Below are 27,754 nucleotides of genomic sequence, written 5' to 3'. Positions count from 1 at the left end.
TCCCACTCACCTGAAGAAGGGGCTCAGAGCCTCGAAAGCTTGTGTGGCTTTTGCTACCAAATAAACCTGTTGGACTTTAACCTGGTGTTGTTAAACTTCTTACTGTGTTCGCCGGCATCTCCACAAATGGAGAGAACGCAGAGATATGGAGGCAGTCAGTTTATTATTCATCATGCAGAATTTCAGTGGAAGCTCACACTCTGGTTGGAGACATCAAGTTTGTGAGAATTTAAACAAATCTGGAATATTTGTATAGATTTGGCTAGAGGGAACAATATCCAGGATAGCTCTGAGTAGAAGTCAGATCGGAGATTAGAAGTTATCCATCCAGCTGGAAAAGGAAAAAGCCACCCAGAGCTGAGAATAGCTTTGCACTGGTTCTTGGGGAATGAAATGCCCATTTAAGTGACAGAGTAAAGTGTAACCCTGGAGCCCAATTATTTTGATATATTATTGTCACGTTTATTGGTATACAGTGAAAAGTATTGTTTCTTGCGTGTTATACAGACAACATACCATTCATAGAGTGCATAGGGGAGAAGGAAAGGAGAGGGTACAGAATATAGTGTTACAGTCATAGGGTGTAGAAGAAGATCAACTTACTATATGGTAGGTCCATTCGAAAGCCTGATTGCAGCAGGGAAGAAACTGTTCTTGAGTCGGTTGGTACGTGTTCTCAGACTTTTGTATCTTTTATCCTGACAGAAGAAGGTGTAAGACTATATTAGAAGTTAAATGGGGGAATCTTTTATTTGCTGACTGAATAGTGTTTAGGCAATGTTGTTTATAGTTTATTTCAGTAAAAGTTTTAAAACTTGAGATCTTGTCTTTTGATCCTTCCAGTCAGTCACTGGAAATCCAGAAGTTATTGGTCTCTGAGGATCGTAACAAAAGTGCCAAAAATCTTCCAGTTTATTGCATCCTCTATAATTAACATAATAAAGATTGCTGTGCAGTAGTTTCACACTGTGGTTCCTGGCCTCTGAAGTATCCCTGAATCAGGACCAAGGAAATAAGTGATGATTGTACCTGGCATGGGCATATTCCACATCATAGAATTCAGTGGTTAGCTGTCTTGAATTTTTTTTTAGGTATTACTTTCTAGTCCAATAAAATTAATTTGTCACTCCTTTTTATATTTGGTTTAAAAAAAGGCTGGCAGCCAGTAAAAATATGTTTTTCTGTGCATAATGAATTAATTTTTAAGTTGTAAAATACAAGATATGTTAGTTTGCATCAGAGAAGAGAACTTAATATTGTTTGGGTGTAGACACAAAATATGAATCTTCTGTCCAGATTGGGCAGATCTCTTGTCTTCTTATAGAATGTGAAGTTTTCCGTTTCAAGAGGGCCAGAACTGTAGTACTATTTAATTTTTAAGCCTGATTCCTTTTGAAAATTTCTGTTCCGTGACCCTGTAAGCAATTAACTTCTTGCTGAACGCATCGTATTCAAATACATATGTTGTTTTAATATTTAATATTAAAGCAACATATGTATTTGAATACGATGTGTTCAGCGAGAAGTTAATTTGGACTGTGCCTGTCTCTGACTAGAGAATTTCTCAACCAATTCCTATCTGTTGTGGATATTAAATGTGTTCATATAATATTTGAACTGTGACAGTCAGCAGAACGAGGAATCTGTTGGCTCGCTCTTGTAATAAACATGGTTGAGGTGTGTCACTTGTGGTGAAATCTATATATAGTTTGGAGGTGGGGAGCTCTGATTCTTGCCGTTTCTCGGACTTTTTGCCCATGTGCTGGCCAGGGAGAGCTCCCGTTAAGTTAAAAGAGAGAAGTGGAAAAATAGGCTCCAAATGAAAGAAAGAAAGAGCCGCAGGGAGCAGACTTCAAATGAAGTGGGCATGACAGAAGCGCTGAAGATCAAGAAGGCTCTCAAAGGTTGGTGACTCTGCCGCAGCTTGTTGGAGCAGTAATGTTCCATTTGGCACAGCCGAAGAACTGAAATTGTGGTTGGAAGGTGAAGCTTGCGTGTACTTGGAGATCCAGGGAAAGGAATCTTAGAAGGTGAGATGGGCCATTGTTGAAGTTGTCCCAGTGGAAGTGACTCTGGGAGAGAATTCCAAGGCGAGATCTTCAAAGGTGGAGATTGGAAGCCATTGTGAAAATGACAAAGTTTCAATGAGATTGGTTGGCTCTCAATGCGATAAACGTCTGGGTGTGGGTTGTTGAGAAATCCGTGGTTTGATTGCATTTGTAATTTCTTGTATAGTGTGGTGTGTTTGACCACAGTTCACCTGTTGATTCACATGTACTTCATACTCATCCTGAATGTTTAAGCATAAGATAGATATTGTAAGTTTTATTTTTCTGAACTTGTATAGTAAATTTTATTTTTATTTGTTCAAAACCTGTGGTATCTTGTGGCTTTATTCACTGAGTAAGCATCGTGAATCTGAAACTTTATCTACTTTAAACAAAACATTATTGGTCCCTAACTGGATCTCTGTCCCTGTCCCAGCAATGCCCTGGGGTCTGGCCAAGGATCATGACACACTGCTAACTGCAATATACTGTTTAAAAAGTAGTTTATGCATGTTTAGCTTTGGAGCCAAATAATCCCACACTCAATATTTTTATATCTTCCAAACTTGGAAGCTGTTATCGACTAGGCGGAGTACAATGTTGTCTTTGCTTTTCTTGAAGGAACAATTTCATTTTTCGGAATAAATTGAGTGTTGATTTTGACTAACAAGTAATCAAGTTTGTAAAGGCAGTTTGCGGCACTCTGCCCTGGAGCTGAATTGGGCACACTAGTCAACCAGGCCTATGTTAATTCAAAGCCTGCTGTTTTCTGTAAAACAAAAACACCTTTCGGAAATGTAACTATCATTGAATCATGTTAATGCAGCTTGTGAATTTAGAAATATATATCTGATGTGCCCTGAGCCTTAGAGGTGTTACAACACAGAATGAGGCCATTCAGCCCATCAGGCCCATGCTGGCTCCCTGTTGAGCAGTCTGCTTGGTCCCTGTAGCCCTGCAAGTTTATTCTCCTAAAGTGCCTTCCAATTTACTTTTGAAATCATTCATTGTTTCCACTTTCGCTACCCTCGTAGGCAGAGTTCCAAGTCATTACCATTTCCTAAGTGAGCAGAACTGGACGCAGTGCTCTATTTGTGACCTTGTTTTTATATTCACCCGCCCCCAAACCTCTCCATACCATGTCCTGCTAACCAGCCAAATTTTGCAGGCAAAAAATCTACTCTGCCTTCTGCAGAAACTTCCTTCTATGACAGCTTGGAGATGTGTGAGAACACTCTCTTAGGTTGACTTGAGACTTCATTTTGATGTCAGAAGTGCCATGCCTTGCCTCCCTTCCATCAGCATGGTCCAATCATGAAATACTGTTTTTGAAGAAATGTGGAGATCCTACTGCTTTCCTAAAGCATATTGACATACTAATTAAGAATGCAATTAAAAATTATTTTTTGTCATACTTTGACACGAAAATGTTAAAGTATGGATTTGTTTTTGTAAAATATGCTCGAGCTATTGATAAAGTAATTACCATAGTACAGTTAATTTAAATGAGATTTGAATGTTTTAGAAATTTGGAAATCTGTTCCAAATGGTATTTCTTGCAGCAAGAAATACCAATCTTGGAAAGCTTAATTGCTGTATTAGTTATGATGTGTGGATCTGTTGACCATGGAAAAATATGGACCAGATTCTTAAAACATTTTCCATTTGAAATATTGCAAATGATATGAAAATAAATTAACTTGAGCTCTGTTCGATTTGCTGATCGTATCCAGTGACTAGCCGAACCATATATATTATTGAAGATCTCCCTTTTATTTTCTGAGTCCGCTGTTTTCAGTTGTGGTATTTGGATGAGTGTCATTGGTTTTAGTGTCATGGGTAAAGGACGGCAACAATTTGCTTCTAATTACTATCCAGTGTGCCTTGCTGGACTTAAGTTATGTGTACATGGTGCGAAGTCAGGATTGAGCTCAAATGAGTTGCCTTTGTTGGTCACTTAACCTGCTGATGCTACCTTGGCTCCGACATGGAGAATGATTACTTGGCTGAAGTACTGGCATGCGCCCTGTGGGGAAAGGTGAGGTAAAACCTGTTTCAGAAAACAAATTAAAGCACGCTTGCAATATTTGTTAAAGTTGTTCATTAAATCAGAATTCTAAGACAGCACTTTTCTGATATCAAATTTGTCAAGACGTGCAAAATCCCCCGATTACTATCTTACTTCAGATTAATGCAATAATAGAACTGATCTTTCGATTTTTCAAAATACAACTTTATTGGTGAAGGACTCTTCCTTTGAGGCCAACCTTGACTTCCTCAGTTGTGGATCTTCTAACCTGCAAATGATTTCATGATATTGGCTGGATAATCGATTAAAGTAATCAATGGTGAACCAAGAGGTTGATCTTTTCCTCAAAAGAAAAGCGTAGGGGGAAAAAAATATTTGGTTCCGATTCAATGGAAAACTATAATCAAAAGAGCACATTTTTCAAATGCACTATTTATTTCCTCCTATGTTTTCCATAGACAGTCATGTTAGGTATGCTATTTGCAGGAATTTCAGTTCCAACAGATCTTGGTGTCACCAGTCACTAGTCCTCTTGTCGTCTAACATGTGAACTTGGGTTATGGCCAGTTTATTAGTCAAGAAAGGTTGCATGGAAAAGCAAGAGGCAAGGGTTGAGGGCTAACCTGTTCCTTGTATTATTAGTTCAGAGACTATGTTGAGGATGGTGGATTTCTTGGTATGGAATAATAGTTCTAAGATCTGAATATCGCCATTAGACAGTTAAGTCAATGTTTCTAGTAGGGTAAGAATTGTAGTACTTCTATGCTTTGCTTGCATAAGTGACACCTGCACCGTTCCATATTAAACATGTCAGTTTCCATTGCTCTGATTAAGAACCAGGAGTTTGTTGAATCTTCCAGTTTATTTTATGTCAAAAAATATATTCAACCTTCCAAATTGCTTGAAGCTGTTTTATACTAAATGGTCTTTCAGTAGTAAAAGCAACCTTTTTAATTTAAATTATGCATTAATCAAATGTTGGCGCACAAGGAAACTTTATAGGGTGTGCCAATATAAACATTAATTTTTCAAACCTTGATAGTAATCTGGTGTAAAGTTTAGAACTAGCATATTAATCAAGGAGTCGCGTGATTATTTTGCAGAATTGTGCTTCTGGCGTTTTAATTTTCAAGCCAATTATATTAAAGTACAAATAGCAGATATGTTAGCCCCTCAAACTATCAACCCAGGTTATTTTGAAGACCAGGGGCAAATATGCAGTATAGTTATTTCAGTTTCTTTTCTTTTTCTCTGGTACTTAATATAATGCCACCATTAGAAAGTTGAGAGAAAATGTGAATCGCAAAGTCAAGGCAATTTTTTCTCCATAGAACTGCTTTCTTTTCCACTCCACCAAACTTATCCTATTATTTGAAAAGGAATTGCCGGCGTTGGACTGGGGTAGGCAGAGTAAGTAGCCTCACCACACCAGGTTAAAGTCAGGTGATGAAGGGGCAACGCTCTGAAAGCTCGTGCTACCAAATAAACATGTTGAACTTTCAGCTGGTATTGAGAGACTACTTACTGTGATTTGAAGTTGGTGTAATCTTTCAGGTTTGACACTCATAGAAAAGCTATCATTTCTGTAGATGAGTTGAAGATGCAACATTTTTCGAGAGACCTTAATATGCTTCTCCAGGGATGTAATTTTGCTTTTTTTCCGTTTATTTCTGTTTTCCAGCATCCACGGTATTTTGCTTTTATTTGAGTGTCTTTTTGCTCATGTGGGTCTACAAAGTGAAGTGGACTAGTGTGTGATTCTTTTGGGGCTGGTGCAAAACCTTGCGACAGCCACACACTCCTGACTCGAGGAATACCAGACATTTGGGATAGGAAATTATATCTTGTACGTTGCACTGCATTCAGCGATTGAAATTCTAGCCTGATTCTTTTCTTTGGTGTTTGCTTCCATCAGAAGAAAAATAAGTGACAAACATAAGTATGATATTTGTGATGATTGCTAGAACAAAATATATTGTTTTAGACCACTGATGTATGAAGTGTATACATCATTAATTGATCAATTTGTTCTTTGCCTGTATTATGAGTTCTCCCCAGTAGGCAGTTGGTTGAATCTGATGGAATACATTTATCTGTGACTGTGTAAACTTCTGCAGTGAGACAAAACATTTATTTCCATTTGTAGATTGCATGTGACTGAGGAATATATTCTTCAGCTAACTCTTCCGCCCAGTTTATTGAAAGAGAAGTGTACTACTTGATAGATCAGTGGAAATGTTATTTCCATATTTGTACCTGAAGACAAATTTGTCAAAACACTATTCAGTCAACTTGTGACCTTTTTTGTCTGTTTGCCTCACAACCTTAAGAGAACTCCCATCATTCTTCGTTCTGTTCTCAACAGCTAGGTATTCTGAAAAGATCCTTCATTGCACTCAGCAGCAACATCAACAACAATTCATTGTTTTTCGATTATATGGTATTATGCACAGTCAGTGTTTTTTCACTAACGCAGCTGGAATTCCATTAAAGCTTGTGAAATTAGCAATACTTCGTACATATAGATCTGTACTCCAGGGGCTTCAAGATGGATTGATTTCTCTCTGTCATGAGATTTTCATCTACCTAGTTATCAGAAACACTTTGTCCATATGGAAATACTACCACCGAATGTTATTTCCATATGAAGTGCAGGAGCAGACCTAATGCATGGATTAATCTGGTCAATGAGGTGGCCTATGTGCCCTCAAACAATCATTTTGTACTGTTATGCTATGTAGAAACCTGGTAAAATGCTGCTCTGCATGAAGCAATATAGAAAAAGTATAATTTTGGAAATTCTCAGTTAACCCTTCTACTGATCAGTTGCAGCAATGATGGTGCTGTAGGAACCAGTCTTTGTCACTGTGTAATGCAGAAGCTGTGAAGGCGCTAAACTGAAATTCCCACTCCTTTCTCTCCACTGCTCACTTTTGCCCACCCCATCCTCCTCTTTAAGACACTCCTTAAAACCTTTGACTAACCTTCATTGTCTACCCTACAATCTCCCTACATGACTGGCTATCAAATTCAATAATACTCCTGTGAGTTTTCTTGGAACATTTACTAGGTTATTGGCGTCATATATATACATGTTGACCATCTTGACTCTCACCTGCCCAACGTCTTCTGCTTTGGTTCCGTCAACTTCTGTGTAATCTCACTCTGTGTGTTAGTTAAGATACAATATAAATGTAAGTTGTTCATGCAAAAACTCAAGAAGTGTGTTTTTGTCAGTTTGGCTGCATCAGCTTTGTTTTGCGTTCCCAAGCCTTGCATATTTGGTGAGTAATTTGCCTGTACTCTTGTAAATTGAATCAGGTTAACAAATGATCCACAGCAACCCATGACACTGCTTGATTCTCTTCACACTTTACATAGACATAGCTAAAATATGAAAATGCAATGCTCAAATTGTTTTAACTCCAGACGCTCTAAATCTAAAGTTTGTAAAGTTGTTGTACCTTGGTGAGAGACTGCTCAACATCTAATCTGCGCAATATGAAGTTTAGCTGGATGGCCTTGAGAAGGTAGGCTGGTTGTCAGAAATTCTGGCCAAAGAAAACGTGCTAGGGCATGGCTTTGTTGCAGGTCATTCTGGCTTTATGGAAACATTGCCAGTGGGCCTCTTGTAGATTGACTTCGGAATTGCTCTGGAGGTCAGAACTAAAGGTGGTATGGAATGCAGCACTTGGCTGTTGATTCGGAGAAAAAAAACAGCATCTTTCAGTTTATTTGCATTTTGTTTGGAAACTTATTTTTATTCACTGTTTCAATAGGAAAATAATTTGATTATAAATTCACAGCGAAACTATGGCTTGCATTTAAGGGCGGCACAGTGGTTAGCACTGATGCCTCACAACACCAGGGATCCAGGTTCAGTTCCAGCCTTGGGTGACTGTGTGGAGTTTGCATGTTTCTTCCCCCCCCCCATGGGCCGAATGGCCTCTTTCTGCACTGTAGGGATTTGATGACAATTCTATTCTGTGATCATTTTCAAAATCAGATGCTGTAGGTTCGATATATTATTTTGTACCCCCTATGATATTGGGAAAGCTGGTAACACAGGTGAGCCGGCTTTCGAAGTGGCACTGAGTGTTGACGGAGGCACTTCTGCTGCCGTGTGTATGGCAGTTGTGGTACTGTTGCCAGTAACAAAGTTAGAAAATAAAGGGGACTGCCAGTTTGCAGATTTTATTTTCGGTGTTGCTGAGTAATATATGTTGTTGCCAGGAAGCATTCAGGAGTGTTGCAAAATAATTAAAGATTGGGTATAGAGGGATATGGGCCAAATGCGGGCAATTGGGACTAGCTTAGGGGTTTAAAAAAAAAAGGGCGGCATGGACAAGTTGGGCCAAAGGGCCTGTTTCCATGCTGTAAACCTCTATGACTCTGTTTTACTTCTGGAGTTAATTCTGAATATGTTGCTGATGGAAAGGTTCAGCAGTGACACACAAGGTTGGAAAATCACCCCTCCCCCATCCCCAAGTACATGCATGCAAATCTAACAGTTCCAGAATGATGTTCTCTGTATGATAAATCTTAACTGACATAATGATCTACTGAGTTTTGCCATCCTGGTTAATGACATGAAAGTGCTGTTGCCTTTATTTAAATCTGTTAATCTGCTCTCTGAATAATTCAATGCTACCGAGGAATTTGGCAACAAAAAAGATTCAAAGACATGAATCCAATGTGAAAATGTGCAAGTGGGGGTGGGTGAAATGGGCAATTCCAGGATTTGGAGCAAGGCCAAAGAAAATTGATGGGGCTTTATCCCCTTCAGCATTGCTACACCCAAAGGACTGCACCTCTGTCAAGTTGTTTTTACAAAAATGATTCCTACGGTGTGTGCACCATTAGAATATATATGGAATGAATTTGAAAAGACTCCCTCTTATTTGTCTTTTTAATAAAATGTCTATTGGCGATTGTGTTGTGCTGGTTTTGGTATTACCTGCTTTAAACGGTCCTCCAGCAGTTCAAACCAAAGAATAATACTTGAGATGCAGGGATTTGAAGGTTAGTGGGGGCAGGCAGGAAAGTGGAGTCGCCTTTCTCAATGGTAGGACAGGTTTGACTGTTAAAGGTAAGTTAAAGTTTATTTATTAGTCACAAGTAGGCTTACATTCGCACTGCAATTAAGTTACTGTGAAAATCCCCTTGTCGCCACACTCCAACGCCTGTTCGGGTACACTGAGGGAGAATTTAGCATGGCCAATGCACCTAACCAGCACATCTTTGGACTGTGGGAAGAAACCGGAACACCCGGAGGAAACCCACACAGACACGGGGAGAATGTGCAAACTCCACACAGACAGTGACCCAAGCCGGGAATCGAACCCGGGTCCCTGGCACTGAGGCAGCAGTGCCAACCACTGTGCCACCATGCTGCCGCTGATGTGCTGAATAGCCTACTTCTATTTCTTAAGTTCTATAACTGGTTTAATACTAGTACAAAGTAGTTGCAACTTTGAGCTAGTTTTAAACTCATTCAGTACAAATCAGATCAAGGGTTCCTTTTCCAGGTCAAGTGTGACTCCAGACTCAGACGACATTTGCACTTTAACTGCTGTATGAGTGCAAAATGAACATGTTTTATGCCAAGACTCCAACCATGCTCTTTGCATGCCCTCAATTGTCCCAAATTTCAAGAGCACTCCAACTGGAAATGGCCTAAACTTCAGAAAGATTAAGTGGTTGGTGACCATTTTTTTTATTGATCAACCAAGCACTTGGATCCCCCAGGTGCCCAATTCAATTTGGTCAACCTGTTTTGAGGTTTACCTGTTGAGAAGGTTTCTCTTTTTTTTTAGGTAACAAATTTTTGGAAAGAAGGACAAGACTTCCCATTTTTTTATACTTTTCCAATTCAATCAAATCCAGTCCAATTCAGAGTCTCAACAAGTTGAGACATTTCCGATCCAAGCTGACAAGACAGGGCCTTCACACCTGTCTTGGACCTGATCGACATGAGCCAAGCTGATTGGAGGAGGGGGAGGTTTCCTCCTCCAAGGCTTGATCTCATTTGCATCTAAGCCAAAAGGCCGAGATACCGCTTTTAAAAATTGCTTCATATGAATATGAAGCTCAAATGTAACCCAATGACCTCAACCAAGCGCAGCATCCTCTTCATACTACACTTGATCTTCGCCAAAAGGCCGAGAAGATGCAGCGCTTTCATGACCACCTGACTTAGAAACCATAGAAACCATAGAAACCCTACAGTGCAGAAGGAGGCCATTCGGCCCATCGAGTCTGCACCGACCACAATCCCACCCAGGCCCTACCCCCTCACATTTACCCGCTAATCCCTCTAACCTACGCATCTCAGGACTCTAAGGGACAATTTTTAACCTGGCCAATCAACCTAACCCGCACATCTTTGGACTTCTCAAAGCACTTTGCAGCAAATGAAATACCTTTATGAAGTACCGTCACTGTTGTGATGTATGAAACATATCAAAGATGTTAATGATTGGAAAGATCAAACTAAATGATTTAAAAGGATTTACTGTTTAAAAATAATCCACACAAAGGTACAAAATGGAAAACCAAAGGTGGAGGTGTGACACCAAGACAGAAATAATGGGTGAGGTTTTAACACATCCAAACCAATCCACTTTGAGTGTTCAACATAGGATTCATTAAATAATTTGCTGACCAGGGATCTCAGATTATTTTTAACATTTTGAGGGAAGCCAGAGGCAGATTCTGTTAATTTAGATTATTTTGTGGCATTTACTGTATATAAATAATCACCACCTGAAAAATGAACAAACTGAGTGTGGATCGCATAATCACATTATATGATAGAATTCACACATAATATTCATTATCTTTTTGGGAATTCTTGAAAGATTGTTTTTTAAATAATAAAGTTCCAAGTATTATGTAAAGGTCTTTCAATAAAAGAAGCTCTTTAGATCCTGCTCATTTTATAATTCATTGTCAATTATGGCACAAAGCGTGGCATCAGGCCTTTGCTAGCTTTCCATGCAGCAATCCAGTTAGTCCCGTCCCCCTGCTCTATCCCTGTAACCCTGCAGGTTTTATTTCCAACAATGCCCATCCAGTTTCCTTTTTAATAGTTTTTGCTTCCACCACCCTCATAGTCAGTGAGTTCCAGGTCATTATCACTCGCTGACCATTTTTTAAATCCCAGTATTTGTCCTTTAAGTTAGGTGACCCCAAACATTGTAGCTGAGTGATACAATTCAAGTCGGACTTGAAGTACTGTGCTTTTTTTAATATGGAAATTCTTACATCAGTATGGCTGAAAATAAATTAACCTCACCCAAATGAGACAGGTGGATTTGTCTGACAGGCAAGTTGTGGAACTCAAACTTGCAACCTTCTGGCTAGGAGTCTGGCACCCCACCAATTTGTGTTCAACCTTTTTAATTTATTAAATTTACAGTTGTATAGAGGAGATTTGTTATAAATACACATTATCTTCTCAGCAGATTATATCCCTGATATTGGTTTTCATGTACAGTACTTGATATAGACCCTATCATGTTGCCTATTGTAATTGAAATGAGGATACTCTGAAGTGTAATTTGCATGCTTAGTGCATTAGCACACTAGTTTTTTTTCAGCGATACTTAAAAAAAAATGCAAGAGTTGTCAGTATCATAAGTGGTGTACAATTTCCCTGTCTAAATTGTGCTATATCCAAGGTTGTGGTATATCAAAAGAACATTACAGTAATGGGTTGCAGTACCACAAAAAACTGTTCTCAATCATGCTTCATTGAGCAATTAGAACCTAATACACTGAAGCAGATGTGAAGAATTTATGACTTTATTCTCTGCTTACAATGAGAGAATTTAACAGGACGTACGCTTAACAGTGGCCTTATTTATGCAGCTTTTCTGATGAATTTTGACCACTGCATTTCTTTGGCAGTTTCAAGATGTCACAGGATTGCTGCGATACAAAAAATGAAAAATATAGAATATAAGAAATGAAATCTGGATTAGGTATTACAGTCCCTCGAGCCTGCAGTGCCATTCAATAAGATGATGGTTGATCTTTGATCTCAAAACCAAGTACCTACCTGACTTCCCTAACTACTTACTTGCTATAGAGTCCAAAACCATGAAACATTTTTGGAGCAATTTTATTATTTTTTTGGGGGTGGGTGGGTGGGTGGGTTGGGAGGATGCATTATTTTAATTAATGAAAATTATGATAACTGAGATATAAACCAGCAGCTTTTACTCATTTTTAAATCCATCTTAAATGCTCTTTAAAACTATTTCATTCTATCTTTATGTAGAAGATAATTTGCATATACTATCAGTTGCTTTTACCCCATTGTTACTTTTCATGCATTTTTTCAATGTTGAAACATTCAAAAACGAAGGCTTTAGTTTGGGAATAAGATCAGTTGCTTTCTGCAATGGCTAGTATTGGAGATTATGGTTATACTGTGTCCCTTTCGTCGGATCTGGAAGCACCTGCATTTGACAAGTGCGACAAGACAATGATGGTAAAATGTTGGTGTTGTAAAGCACTCAGACGTCACCCTGTATCTTTTGTTATTAATGAAATATGTAGAGATGTGCTCATTGCTAGCCCTCAACATTTCAAACTGGACAAGGAGTGGAAATGGCTGAATCTATGTCTATCCGTGACCCTGAACAAAATAAGCTGCCTGGTAATATCAGGGAAACCCATACATCATTATCCCTGAAGAGCCATGAATGACCCCCATGTGGGTTACACAAACCAGATTCAAAGAGAGCTATACAAGCGCCATCTGCATTTCATAACCATGGCTGGCCAACAGTGATCTGCTCATCTACTGAGGCAAAGAGCTCTGTAACCTTCCTTTCAATCCTTAATGGTTAATGGAGATGATTAACCATCTAGGGGACCCGGACAATGGATACACGCATCCTTTGTCAAAGATAGCGCAGCAAGGTGGGAGTCACGTGACATTGGTCTCTGGCTTATGGAGCCAGTAATATTACCTTGCTGAACTGCAAAGTCTCAAGTCTCTTTTTTTAAAAATCATCTGACTGATAAAGTTATACAAGAACTTTAAACACCCTGTATAAATTCATATATCTTTTGCGTAGAGGTTGAAATTATTGGTGGTTATCTATTGAAACTTTCACTTGAGGAAATAAAATATCTTTTTATAGTACTGCTTAATCAATTTTACGAGAGTTTTGTTGCACCCTTTGTGCAAATTCCATAGGACATGCGTAAACTGAATATAATAAAGTCGTTATAATGCCAGAGAAATGTTTAAAAAAAATGCAGTTCAGTTGATGGCAGATGTGCATTTTTCCAAGCTTTACTATGTGCAGATCAAAATTGTGCAGCAAAACAGTTTTTTCAAGAATTGGGATGCAAATTTTATGCTTCAGGAAACCTGATCTATTTCACAGTTTTGGAAACTGAAGTAGATTAAAATGGGAAAATCTTTTGCCTCACCACCTAAAGCATTTATGAAGGTGATTAGGGAGAGAACAAGGAAAGGGGCATAAATACAGTACCAGTTTATAGTTGTTATGGACTGTCAAGATTTTTACCGGTACTTTTCCAGATAATGTCTTTGATTTTTTCGCTGTAAACCAAAGACTAGTAGCTTTGGATAAAAGAAACATTCAAGATTAGCTGGGCAAGGTGGATGAAGGAAAGGGTTAGAATGGACAAGGGAACAGGATAAATGTATTTACCAGAGGCTCGCATACCGTGTTTTCATATCAAAAACTTACTTGTATTTCTGTTTGGTTATATTTAATATTCCACTCTTCATTACATATTATATTTTGTAGTGAGTAGATTAAAAAAAAAGGAAATCTATGCCTAAAGTAGAATTTATAACCTTGCCCAGGAAGGTTTATCAACTTGTAAAGTCAAGATTACAAAAAAAAATTATATCTTTAATCCTCATACCGATTTCATTGTTTCCCAATACGATATTTTAAATGTGACCACATAACAGGAGTTCCTGATCCTGACATTGAGGGATCAGAATTAGCATGCAAGTTTGTGTTAATTCATAGAATAGAATCCCTACACTGCAGAAGGAGGCCATTTGGCTCATTGAGCCTGCACTAATAAGAATCTCATGCTGGCTCTATCCCCGTAACACACGTAACACCCAGTCCCCCTGATACTAAGGGGCGATTTAGCATGGCCAATCCATCTAATCTGCACATTTTTGGATTGTGGGAGGAAACCGGGGCACCTGGAGGAAACCCACGCAGACACTGGGAGAATGTGCAAACTCCACAAAGACAGTCACCCGAGGCTGGAATTGAACCCGCGCCCCTGGTGCTGCGAGGCAGCAGAGCTAACCACTGCTACCGTGTCGCCCCCGAATTGCTAATGGTGGATATTCTAGCTCCTTCATTTTAACGTGCTTTATGATACAACCTGGGCAGTTCACAAATTGGAAAAATAGAATGGCTGGACAGAGAAATAAGAGATTATTTGTTTCTGATGTTTGGTAGCAGTGAGCAGTTCTTTGCAAGCAGTTTTCACTGACTCAGGAAAGATTAATCTGATGCAAAATGTACCTGGGAAGGAAGCAAATATTTTGATGCCAACAACAGTTCGCACTGAACCAATGATTTTAATATGTTCAATTTAAAATAAAAGCATTTGCATTGGAATTTACTTCATGAGGCATGGTTGAACATTGAGGTGTTTTGTATCTTTCAGTTGCTGCGACTGCCTTGCTAACATCTGTCGGAGAAAGAAACAGCATAAAGCTCGCACGGTTTGGCTGGGACATCCAGAGAAGTGTGAGGAAAAATATCCAAGAAATGCCATCAAAAACCAGAAGTACAACCTCATTACATTTGTACCTGGGGTAAGTGAGTGAAAATTTGGTGTTCCTTTTGATTGGATATAAATACATAGAAGTTACAAAATGGAAGTAATACTTTTGACCTAATCTATTCCAGTGTTGGTATATATTATCACATCATAGAATCCCTACAGTACAGAAGGAGGCCATTCGGCCTATCGAGTCTGGACAGACCACAATCCCACCCAGGCCCTATTCCCGTAACCCTCATTTGCCCTGCTAAACCCCTGACACCAAGGGTCAATTTAGAATGGCCAATCAATCTAACCCACACATGTTTGGACTGTGGGAGGAAACCTGAGCACCCAGAGAAAACCCACGCAGACAGTGACCCGAGGCCAGAATTGAACCCGGGTCCCTGGCGTGTGAGGCAGCATTGCTAACCACTGCGTTCCATGTACCCTCTATGTGAGAAGGTGCTCTTTATCAGATTTAGCTGCGCATAAGCAAACACAATGAGAACATGTAAAATAATAAAAGCCAGTTCTTCCTATCAAGATGAAAATCAGAATATTGCCTGTACTCTATCATGTGTAAATATGTCAGTGGAATACCACAATTTCCAAGCTTGAAAAAAAAATCAACTTCCATCTTTGCCCTACAGTACAGATTGTGGTCTTTCTTTTTGGAACCTGTGTTCTCTGTTGGTTATTTTTGGGGAAAAAAAATGGCTCGTGCTCATAACTGTACTTACCATAAAAAGTATTCTGCAATTGGTTAGGATCTGGAATGCACTTCCTTGAGAGTGTGGCGGAGGAAAATTCAATCATGGTGTTCAAAAGATAATTGGGGGTGGCACAGCGGTTAGTACTGCTGCCTCACAGTCACCAGGGATCCAGGTTCAATTCTGGCCTTGTGTGTCTGTGTGGAGTTTGCACATTCCCCCTGTGTCTGCATGGATTTCCTCTGGGTGCTCTGGTTTTCTCCCACAATCCAAAGATGTGCAGGTTAGGTGGATTGGCCATGCTAAATTGCCCCTTAGTGTCCCAAGATGTGTCGGTTAGGGGGAATAGCAGAATAAATATGTGGGATTACAAGGATAGGGTCTGGGTAAGATGCTCTATGGCGAGTTGGTGCAGACTTGATGGGCCAAATGGCCTCCTTCTGCAGTATTAACTGAAGAGAAAAAATTTGCAAGGCTACATGAAAAGACAGGGGAGAGAGACTAGTCAAGTTGCTCCTGCAGAGAGCAGGCAGGAACGTGATGGGCCCAATGGCCACCTCCTATATCATAATCCATTCAGTGGTGAATAAACACCGCCCATGTTATGAAAATAATTTGTGATTTTTAAAAAAAATTGTAAATCTCTTATCAAGTTTTTCAGTATTGACATCTCCAAGGGTATGCTGGGAACCACATGTCAATCTTAAACCCCACCATATGATTGTGAACTTTGCAGGCTTGTTTAACAAGGTAGAGGATGACCATATTTAAACTTTAGAGTAACTTCAGCCAGTTTATCGCAAATAAATACAAATGCTCGTATGTTCATAATTTCCAACAACAAATCAAAAAATTGTAACTGTTGACAAACAGTAATCATAGATTCCTACATGCAGAAGGAGGCCATTTGGGCCATCGAGTCTGCACGTTCACAACCCCACCCAGGTCCTATCCACTTACAAGGAGCTATGAACATGTACCCCTAGATCTCTTTGTTCTGTAACACTCCCCAATGCCCTACCATTAACTGAGTAAGTCCTGCTCTGGTTCAATCTACCAAAATGCATTACCTCGCATTTGTCTAAATTAAACTCCATCTGCCATTCGTCAGCCCATGCATTTACCCTAGCTAATCTCCCTGACACAAAGGGGCAATTTAGCATAGCCAATCCACCTAACCCGCATATCTTCGGACTGTGGGAGGAAACTGGAGCAGCCGGAGGAAACCCATGTAGACACGGGGAGAACGTGCAAACTCTACCCAGACAGTGGCTCAAGCCGGGAATCGAACCCGGGTCCCTGGGGGGAAAAAATAATCTCTCGAATTGTTTACAAGTAACAAATAATTTGACTTTGTTGTGGTAGAGCAGTTGTTGCAAATAACCCAAATTAAATTGAAGTTGCCTACCACAGATTTATAGATTTGTAGGGCGGCACGGTAGCACAGTGGTTAGCACTGCTGCTTCACAGCTCCAGGGACCTCGGTTCGATTCCCGGCTTGGGTCACTGTCTGTGTGGAGTTTGCGCATTCTCCTCGAGTCTGCGTGGGTTTCCTCCGGGTGCTCCGGTTTCCTCCCACAGGCCAAAGATGTGCGGGTTAGGTTGATTGGCCATGCTAAAATTGCCCCTTAGTGTCCTGGGATGCGTAGATTAGAGGGATTAGCGGGTTAAAATATGTAGGGATTTGGGGGCAGGGCCTGGGTGGGATTGTGGTCAGTGCAGACTCGATGGGCCGAATGACCTCTTTCTGTACTGTAGGGTTTCTATGATTTCTATGAAAACCTTTCACCTAAAAGCAGCGGGTTTGATTTGAATTTTGCTTTACAGTGAACATGTATGCATTTTACCATGAATCTTGTCAATGTCAGTTCCACTGTTTGATTTCTTAGTCCTGACTAGCTTCATGGAAATGGCCCATTTGCCCCAACTGGTCCATGTAAGTTTTTGTTCCACGTGAATCTCCTTCTGTCATTCTTCATGTAACCGTATTAGCATGACATCATATTCCTTTTGTCCATGTGTTTATTCAGCTCCCCTTTAAATGGGTTTCTGCTATTTGCCTCATCGGCAAGTTGTGGTAGTGAGTTAATATTCTCACCACCCTGTGTGTGAAGATATTTCTTTTGAACATTCCTGTTGGATTTCTTAGCGATTATTTTATATTCTGGCCCATAGTTTTGGTCTCCTTGACAATTGGAACATCTCATCTGCAATTACCTTGTAAACAGCAACATTCAAGAGGCGTCTGGATGGGTGCATAAATAGGGAGGGAATAGAGGGATACGGGCCGAGTAAGAGCAGGTTTTTTTTAACTTTAGTTTGGGCATCATGATCGGCACAGGCTTGGAGAGCCGAAGGGCTTGTTCCTGTGCTGTACCTTTCTTTGTTTAAACCTTTTCATAATTTCAGTAGGTCGTCCTTTGGCCTTCTCTTTTCAAATGTTTCCTGATGGATGCAACTTTGCCATTCTATTGCAATCATTGATGTTCCTGTTTGGAAGTTCTGGTGGCAGGAAGTTTTAAAACAGTAATATGGCTGTGAAGAGTTTTCTGATGAGCATTGGTGTTACATGAAGCACAAGCATGCTTTTTATATTTATTAATTTGTGGGACATGGGCATTGCTGGCTGGCCAGCATTTATTGCCCATCCCTAGTTGCCCTTGGAGGGCAGTTGAGAGTCAACTACATTGCTGTGGCTCTGGAGTCACATGTAGGTCAGACCAGCTAAGGACAGAAGATTTCCTTCTCTGAAGAGCATTAGTGAACCAGATGGGTTTTTCCGACAATCGACAAGGGTCATCAGTAGATTCTTAATTCCAGATATTTTTTAATTGAATTCAAATTCCACCATCTGCTGTGGAGGAATTCGAACCTGGGTCCCAAGAACATTAGCGGAGTTTCTGGATTAATAGTCCAGCGATAATACTACGAGGCCATCTCCTCCCCTGTTGAATTCTCCACGTGTGAAATTTAAATATGAATGCTGACTTTAGTGGGGAGAGTTTCTCTGAAGCTTCAAGGAAATAAATGCTGCTTTTTAAGATTATTTGCAAAACTGATGCCACCTGAAAAGGGCATCGCAAAAACAAATGCCTCAGCTTTTGAATTGAGTTGTGTTTAAAACTGGAAAACTCACACAGAAGTGCTTTATTCGCCGTAACTTTTTAAAATTTTACTAATTTTCTTTGTATACCCTCCAATGAGGGAATGAATCAAAGATTCAGTGCAAATTAGGCAACACGCAGCAGCCTGTGAGGTTTGTTAGCTTTTGTTAAAACCAATGCCATAGGTTGTTGAGCAATTGTTAGGAGTGATGTGGACTCCAGAAAAACATAATAATTTTGCATTTATGGAAACCTTTTGCGCAAAGACAAAAATAGCTCAAGAATGCTTTCAGTAGCCCAGTAATGGTTAGCTTTTGTGGGTCCAGCACTCTTGATTGACAACTTTTAAAATTCAATTAAGTGAATGGATCTCCTGTGTTGCATACACAGGTTGCCTCTTAAAATAGTCATTGAATGGATCCAATTTTGAAAGGTCATCGACCTGAAACATTGGGCCGGAACCTACTGGAAAAATAATGGTGTGTTAATGACGTATGCTGTTATTATTGTGCAAATAGGCTCGTAAGTTCAGGGGATTGAGATCTATTCCATGAGTTACGAATCTCCAGAACTTGCTGGTCAGTGTATGCTGCTTCACACCAGTAGCATCTTGCCCTAGCGCGCCTCGTTATTTTTTAAGAACTTGCTGGATTTGCACACTAATTTACCATCCAAGTTGTCGCAGAAAGTGCGAGCCTGGCAGTTAACAGGAAGCGTACATTTGCAATGACGTGATGAGTCAGTGCCAGTCAGCCTCTCTGACGCAGTAATTGAGCAGTTTAAAAAGTGGAGTTTCACCCTGTCAAGTGCCAAATTGTTAGTAGAATTTTTTAAAATGCTAAAGTTTTTCTTTTCCTGTTTGTCCATCTTTCTCCCTCCGTTTCCATTTTTCTTTCATTCCCTCTTTATTTCTGATATAATGTTGATCCTGCCATTTGCCAAGTTCCCAGATGCTTTGTTTCCCCCGCTGTTCTTTCAACAAATTCCAGCGCAAAGATTTTTTTTCAGCTGAACAGAACAATGTCAAGTTCTGGCCCACTAATTCTCTCCACAGATGTTTGACTTGCTGATTGGTTCCAGCATTTTCTATTTATTATTTCAGTTTTCCAGTAAATGCATTTTGTTTTTGATATTTCCCTTCTGTCTTCTCCTGGTGACCTTTTTAAGAAGCACGTCCCTCAAGACTGCATTTACAAAGCTGTTTGCTCCGAAGTACAATCTGTTTTAAAGGTGAACGTGAAATGAAATTAGCAATCTAATTGTTGTAATATTGCTTTCCAGGTATTATATCAACAATTCAAGTTTTTCTTGAATCTTTATTTTCTGGTGGTATCATGTTCACAGTTTGTCCCATCATTGAAGATAGGCTACCTGTACACATACTGGGCTCCTCTAGTAAGTAAACATATTAACTTCTTGCGTTTTAACTTTGCAACGGAGAACAGTGTTACGTTTTAATTACTTTTCTGAAAGAGTAGTAACTTGAGGGAAGAAGAAAAAGTTAGCCTTTAATTGCTGATGCATGGGACTGTAGAGTTTGATGTGTGTATGTTTCCTGATGCCTCAGAATCTTGGGACAATTTTCTGTGTTCAGTGTGTTGCATTAGCTGCAAATTAATTACATTTTGAAGTGGTCAGTCAGTCATATGGGTGTGATTAGCACTGCAGCATGTTGTCAGATAGGAAGCTGTGATCATGGTCATTTCTACATGCTTGCTTGGCCTCTAAAGGTAACCATACAATAAACTTCACTTTTCAACCAACAAAGCTGTTTGATGCATTTACGTAAACATTTTTGGATCACCTTAAAAACAACTTGAGAAGTACTTAAAATGGGATCAAAAGATTATGCAGGGTTGTACCACTGTAAATGGCAATTCATCTTTGTAGGTACCTGGTTCTGGAAATTTGGCTTCAGATTAAAGGTTCAATTTTAATTGTGGTTTCAGTTGGTGAGCAACCTAAAAATATTTGTAAGTTTGCATTGGTCATAAAATGTTCTGCAAGTGGGGTTAAATCTGATTAGATTCAAATGCTTTTACAATTTACTATTATACCATTGAGCAACCTTCGGAAAAATAGATGTGTCATAAGGTCAGTAGTAATCAAATATCCTGTTTGCAATGAAGATCAAATTCAGTTCAAATCTCATTGATTCAAGCTGAATTTGATTTTCTTGATGTTTAAAGTATACCGTTGCCCTGAATTAGGATGTGTTCAATAATATCAAATCTAGCTACAGTGATAAGTAGCGCTGGAATTCAAACATAGTGCAGTCAAGACGTACTTTGTTTAAATGTAGTGTTTTAAGTATCTTTGTAAATTTTTATTTGTTGTTTTAGAAATTTTAATACTTTGTTTGACTATCTGCTTCCATATAGCTCTACCTCTTATAATCAAGTAGATTTTTATAATTGTATCTTAAATGTTGGTTGGGAGTGGTGAACATGTAAAAAGTACTCAGCAAATGTATTTTTACGAGTTGGAGCTAAACATCAATTAGAGCCATAGAAAATTACAGCTCAGAAACAGGCCTTTTGGCCCTTCTTGTCTGTGCCGAACCATTTTTTGCCTAGTCCCACTGACCTATAGAACAATTATAGAACAAAAAATTGTAAGCTTAATCTTGCCACATCCAGTCATGTTGGGTAATTAAACAGTTAACCAGAAGAGGAGGCTCAAACATCCCTTTTCTCAATGTTGAGGCAAAAACCCGGGACACCCTTCCTAACAGCAGAGTACCTGCACCAGATGGACTTCAGTGTTTCAAGAAAGTGAACTATCTTCTCAAGAACATTTTAAGGAGGGCAACAAATGCTGGCCTTGCCAACGATGCTCACACTCCGTGAAAATATAAAGTATCCTATTGTTGGGTAATCATCCTGATTGCTTATATAATGTATTTAGAGTAGTATAGAAAAAAAAACAATGAAAGAAATACTTTCCACATTTCATTGTCTGTGCTACAATTATAAAGAAGTAGATGCAATGCAAGTATTCTGATCAATAACTGCACTGACCCATGATAGAGAAGATCAGCAGCACAAATCATATTTTTTACATTTTAATATAGCGTAAGTCATTGAATGAGGAAAATAAAATGACCCATAAAACGTGCTCCTTCCATAGATTGCCTGCAATCTAACCAATTTAAATGTACTGTGTAAATAACCCTGAACTCGAGCAAGACCGCAGAAATTTATTCGCATCTCTAAAACACAATGCTTCAAAAAAATGACTCCAGGTATTACCAGCAACCTAGAACAGCTATCCAGAGACTTTCCTCATTGAAGGTGAAGCCCCCATTTAAATTCCACTGCTGCAGACTGTTCTGTCCTATTTTGCTGAGAGGCCTAGGAATGATTGAATCAAATACTGCCAAGCACTAGTTCCCCAACAGAATCTGAGCGCTAGCAAAGCCTCATTAAGTTAAGTATTTTAGTGAGCCTGGCTTTCTTTCCAGACACCATCAAAGATGCCTTAGGACCACTTTAACCAGTATGGCATCCACCATTTTCCATGTGTTGGATGATCTTCCCCTAAATTAGCATGTCGAATGCTCATTTAGTACTCCAAAAACAGTCAAATCACTGAATTATTTTCTACCCCTACCTGTGTCCTAGAGAGGCAGAATTTATGCATATACAATAAAAAGTAGAGTGCTAGCTAAATTCAAATTAATGTCAATTTATTAACTATTTTGCCAGAGGTGTATCAAAATTGAATTTGAGCTTAGTCATGCAAAACCTGTTATAATCTTACAATGCTTGATTTTGTGTCGAAATAAAGCATTTATCTTCTATTTTTATTTTGAGGACTGGTTCATAGTTATTTTGCTTTCGCATTGGTGCATCCAGTAGAGTGATGACTTGAACAGCAGCTAAAATTACCAAGTAATGGTCATCTTTCGATTTAAATCCTCTAATTATGCTGTTGCTAAAATCAGTTGCTGATGTATATTCTTGGTAATGATAATTGTGCTCTCCTTCACTCCAATCACTGATAAGCTTTTGTTTTCTAGGGCTTTGTTATGGCGGTGACAATAGTTCGGGAAGCATTAGATGAGTTCCGTCGCTATCAGCGAGATGAGGAGATGAATTCACAGTTGTACAGCAAGCTTACCATTAGAGGTTGGTATAGCTTCCTCAATAATAGAACAATAATTGGTGGGTTTAATCAGTAGCTTTGAGAAAAAAAGTTACCAATGATCCAGGTTTTAAGTATTGATCACTTGCATTTTTTAAGGTGGACTAACATAGTTCCCATTGCTCAAATTAATCCCATTAGAACATGTGCACGAACATGTATCACTGAGTAATGGTGTTTTCAAATTCTTGAGATTGTAACTTATTGTAATGAGCAGTTGTTAAAATTGTACTTTGTTTAAATAATACTCTTTTTTTTCACACCAAAGTATATAGGCTCACATTTAGCCAGACAGTGTAACTACTATTAGGGGGTCTATAAACTATTCCCACCAGTGTTTTTTTAGCCCTTGCTATTCCTAATATTTACCCATACTAAGTCTTCTTTATGATCTTCTGAGCCAGGATCATCCCTCACTAATGTCCTTCTGGCATCATTTGCTATCAGGTCTTCCCCCACTCCTTAAACATTCTGCCTGTCTTTTTGAAATATTGTGTACCCTGGAATATTTATTTCTAAGCCGTAATCATGTTTGCAATGGCGATTTGATCTAAACGATTTTTCTATATTTGTGCCACTAGTTCATTCAGCTTATAGCAGATGTTTCGCATATAATTTCCTTCTTTTTTACTACCATTGCCTGAAAGGACCTTGCTTGCTGATACAAAATTACTGTTGAACTCTCCGTCCCTTCCTGTACCACTCTGCTTGTTTTTACCTACATTGCTACCCCTCCAATCGAGTTGTTTAAAGCCCAGTCCATTGCCCTAGTTTTACAATTCACCAGGACACTGGTCCAAGCGGGATTGAACCCAGTGGAGCACTGTCTTTCCTGAATACTGGTGCCAGTGCCCGTAAATCCAAAATCCCTTTCTTCCACACCACTCATGCGTTTAACTCTTTAATCTGCTTGACCCTTTGCCAGTTGGCATGTGGCTTAGGCAACAATCCAAAGATTACCTTTATTCTGCATTTTAATTTGGACACTAACTCTTAACTCTCCCAACAGTACATCATCATTTCTTCCCTTGTATCTTATTGGTTCCTATGTGGACCATGACAACTGGATCTTCCCCCTCCCATTCCATGTTTGTCTCCAGTTGTGAGGAGATGGTCTTAATTGGGCACCATCCACACTGCAGTCATTGTCCTCACTTATACAGGTAGCAAGCACCTCATAAATGTTGGCCAAAGTTGAGGCCTGAGGCTACTTCATCACAAAATGCTGGATCCCCACATCTGCCTCACTTGCAGTCACACCTAACTGTTACTGACCTTTGACCAATTCTTAAAGTTCTACCTAACCTAAGGAGTCATCTGAAACAAAGTTTTCAGGTAACTTTTTTTTTCCCCCTTGCTGATGCTCTACAATATCTGAAACTCGGATTCCAGCCCAGCAACTCTGAACCAAAGTTACTCGAGCAACAAACACTTAGAACTGATGTGGTTGTCTGGAACAACAATGGTCCCCACATGTTGCAGCCACAGCACATCACCATCCCTGCCTAATTATTTACCTAGCTATTAATTTACAAATAGCAGGAACCCTAGCTTGGAGATGGAATGAGAACATTCATCAGCTACTGAGAACGGGTATAAAAAGCAGCACCTCTTTCCTCCTCTGCACAGAGTTCCTAATTTAGCACTTGTAACACATTGACCTAGGGCCTCCACTCTTTGCACCAGTACAAATTATAACCAGTGCTGAATTAAGCCATATCTAAATACATTCAGTGCATCAAGGTGTTGTTAATTGTGAATGTTATTTTTAAGTGACACGAGTGAGTGATGTACCTTGGCTCCATATTCAGATAGAAAAGTCATTAGTGCAAAGGATTTCTTCGTTCTTTGGTTGTCCGGACACTGCAGGCACGTTAAGTGACCTGTTGCTATTGAACTCTGGGATCAGCAGTGTGCTTACTTGCACAGTAATAATTTTAATCTTTTGAAATTGTGTTTAAAAATTGGCTTAAGAATTATTTTTAAATGCTGGGCTCTTGGACCATGACAGCCCAGTTTCTGTTGTCAAAATGCCACGAGAAAAATGAAACCGATAAATAAAATGCTAAAGTTTTTTTTAAAAAGGGTAGAAAGCAATTGGTAATAGCAAAGAATTGGGGAAAAAATAACAATCAAAGAGCAAGCAGGTTTTTCGATTACGTTTTTTCATAGTTAATTTTGGGGTTAATATGATAACAACTGTTGTGAATGTCTAATTAATTTTCCTGATTTAAGTTATTTTCAGTATCATGGTGTGTAATCTATGTTTATTAAAAAAAAAAGCCTGGATGGTTCATGGAGACGGGAACTTTAATGAATCTCTGCAGTCTAAGGGTTAAAAAGATTTGTGTATTTAAAACACGAGGACTGAATTGAATCTCACCTAGTAATTTGCAGTTTTAAGCTTGTGTGGTGAAATCTAAATTGCAGAAGAGTAGTGTGAAATCTGTAATAGGGAATGGAAAGTAGGAGTTTCAGTGGGAATTACTTCCTGACTTCCATAAGTAGGTATTAAATTGTTATATCTGATATGACCTAAGGAGCAAGAGTTTTATCCATGCAATTTCCCATTAGTTTCCTGTGGCCTTGTGCCCAGTATTATAATTGGAGTTAGGCCGGCAGGATTAGACACAAGGTTTTGTAAATTGGAAAAAAAATCCTTGGGAAAATATTTTATTAAAATGATACTAAACCGGTAAAGCAATATGAATTTCCATTTATAATCTGTTCCTTGGTTGTGTACATTTTAGTAAAGTTTTCAGAGTTGAAGTACAAAAACAAATCTTGATGACAAACTCTTCAACTATTGAATGAACAGGAATTTGGTGTCGTTATTAAGCTCCAGCTACATTATTTACATTAGGAGTATGCATAAATATATTTACTGCTATTGGGATCTGACCATATTGGCTACTTTTAGCTACTTAGAAATGTGTGTTTAGTCTAAAGTGTTAAAAATGGCTTGATGATCTGGTACAGATGTCACAATTTGCATGGTCTAAATTGTTAAGACTAGAATAAGATGTATTCTAAAAGATGATGTGATGTACCTAATTATATCTAGAACTTGATGCTTCTTGTTGACAATCTGTCTTTAGATTAGCCATGAACGTAAATCTGATGAACTTTTGCTGCTGTGTTCAAAATGAGCCTGCAATCCTCTTTTATGTTGCTGTTTGCTTTCAGCACAGTTTTGACAAAACTCAGATTAGAAAGTTTGGGAGCAGAACCATGTACTTAACTGGCATTCAAACCAAAAGAAAGTAACCTGGCTTTAATTATGAGAAGTGTGGTTTGCTGTGGCTTCAACAAATGTGACTAATTAACTATTCTTTTTTTTAGGTAAAGTGCAGGTGAAGAGTTCAGACATCCAAGTGGGAGATCTTATTATAGTCGAGAAGGTTTGTGTTTGTTGTATTTACTGCTCACATATAAGGAAGTGATTACAACTTCTAGCCACAGTGTACTTCTCACACTGCTGACTGGAAAACACCTTGAAATATGACACTTGGACAAATTATCTTACGATGTATCAAACTTCTTTGAGAAAGTGCCTGTATCGATCTTGATTAATACCCAAAAGAAAACAAAATTGACTTATTTTTGTTATGCACTTTTTACATATAACAGCATTTATGTAATTATATCAAAAGGTCCATGGTTAATTGCATCTGTATTGGATCTGTTACAGAGAATGCAGATATTGATGCCGATGGATGGGGGAAAGGAGTCGCCACATTCATTAATACTTCAAGTTTTGTGTGTGCCTTTCCTCCCGTGTTTGAATTTGTTTAAATGTGTGGCATCCTGATGTCTCTCGTCAATTTGTTCACTGACTAGGAGATATTTCTGCTGTAATGTGTGTGTGCTGCGTAAAATAATTCACTATACTAGGCGTGGTTTGCTAATTGAAACGGAAATCTAATTTCACTCTCCAAACTTATGAAAATATACAAGAGATAGCAGTAATAAAGATCAAGAAGATGTAGTAAGACTGAATGAGGACAAGTGAGCAAATAAATTAAGAGTAGGGTTTAAAAGATGCCGGCGTTGGACTGGGGTAAACACAGTAAGAAGTTTAACAACACCAGGTTAAAGTCCAACAGGTTTATTTGGTAGCAAAAGCCACACAAGCTTTCGAGGCTCTGAGCCCCTTCTTCAGGTGAAGAAGGGGCTCAGAGCCTCGAAAGCTTGTGTGGCTTTTGCTACCAAATAAACCTGTTGGACTTTAACCTGGTGTTGTTAAACTTCTTACTGTGTTAAAAATGTGGACAGAGCGCAATGAGAAAATATGAAAAAGATAAAATAAAAAGCTGAGTGACAAGTGTCCAATAGAAAGAATACTTATAAGGTCCAGCACATTGTTGCAGTGTTGCTGTGAAACGGTGAGACATTTTTTGGTGAGATTCACTGACCTCCCAAACGCATGTTTTCTGCTGGCAGGAGGTGGCACGTTGTTAGCTAGTGGTGGGATTCTCTGGTCCTGTCAATGGGAATTCCTATTGACATCACAGCATGCTGACGGGAAACCTGCGGGTGGGGGTGCACGCCGGTGGGACCAGAGAATCCTGCTGGCGTGAACAGCCGGAGAGTTCCGGCTTTTGTTTCCAGTGGTCAGTACCCCCACTGTTACGTGCTTGTTTCTATTTGTCTTTTCTACTGCTGCTATTATGATGGCTGTTTCTTACTGCTAACATTACTCTTGGCAAATACTTTGTTCTATGCTTTCTTGTTCTATGTATTTAGATTTTGCAGTGAGTGCAAAGTCTTTTACTCCAATTTAAGCATCAACAAAGCAATGGTTAGCCTCCATTCAATGCCTTTAATGTTGAAAAACTGACCAAGAAACTTCACCAGACAAAAATGAACTCTTGAGCTAAATAATATATTTGGAGAGTGATTAAAGGCATAGCCAAGGAGGTGGGTTTT

At 39.1% G+C, this 27,754-nt stretch overlaps 1 protein-coding gene across 1 annotated transcript in view; it reads left to right on the top strand.

The window, feature by feature from the left end:
* Nucleotides 1–27,754, top strand: part of atp9b (ATPase phospholipid transporting 9B) — a 286,554-nt gene that overhangs the window by 46,987 nt on the left and 211,813 nt on the right. The window contains exons 3-6 of the mRNA XM_078216847.1: nt 14,764–14,914; nt 19,961–20,074; nt 22,701–22,809; nt 26,168–26,226. Coding sequence (XP_078072973.1) covers nt 14,764–14,914; nt 19,961–20,074; nt 22,701–22,809; nt 26,168–26,226 — 433 coding nt within the window. The remainder of the gene's footprint in view (nt 1–14,763; nt 14,915–19,960; nt 20,075–22,700; nt 22,810–26,167; nt 26,227–27,754) is intronic.

This window comes from Mustelus asterias, chromosome 7 (assembly GCF_964213995.1).
Source record: "Mustelus asterias chromosome 7, sMusAst1.hap1.1, whole genome shotgun sequence".
Taxonomy (NCBI): domain Eukaryota; kingdom Metazoa; phylum Chordata; class Chondrichthyes; order Carcharhiniformes; family Triakidae; genus Mustelus; species Mustelus asterias.
This window is presented reverse-complemented; position numbering and strand designations above follow the sequence as displayed.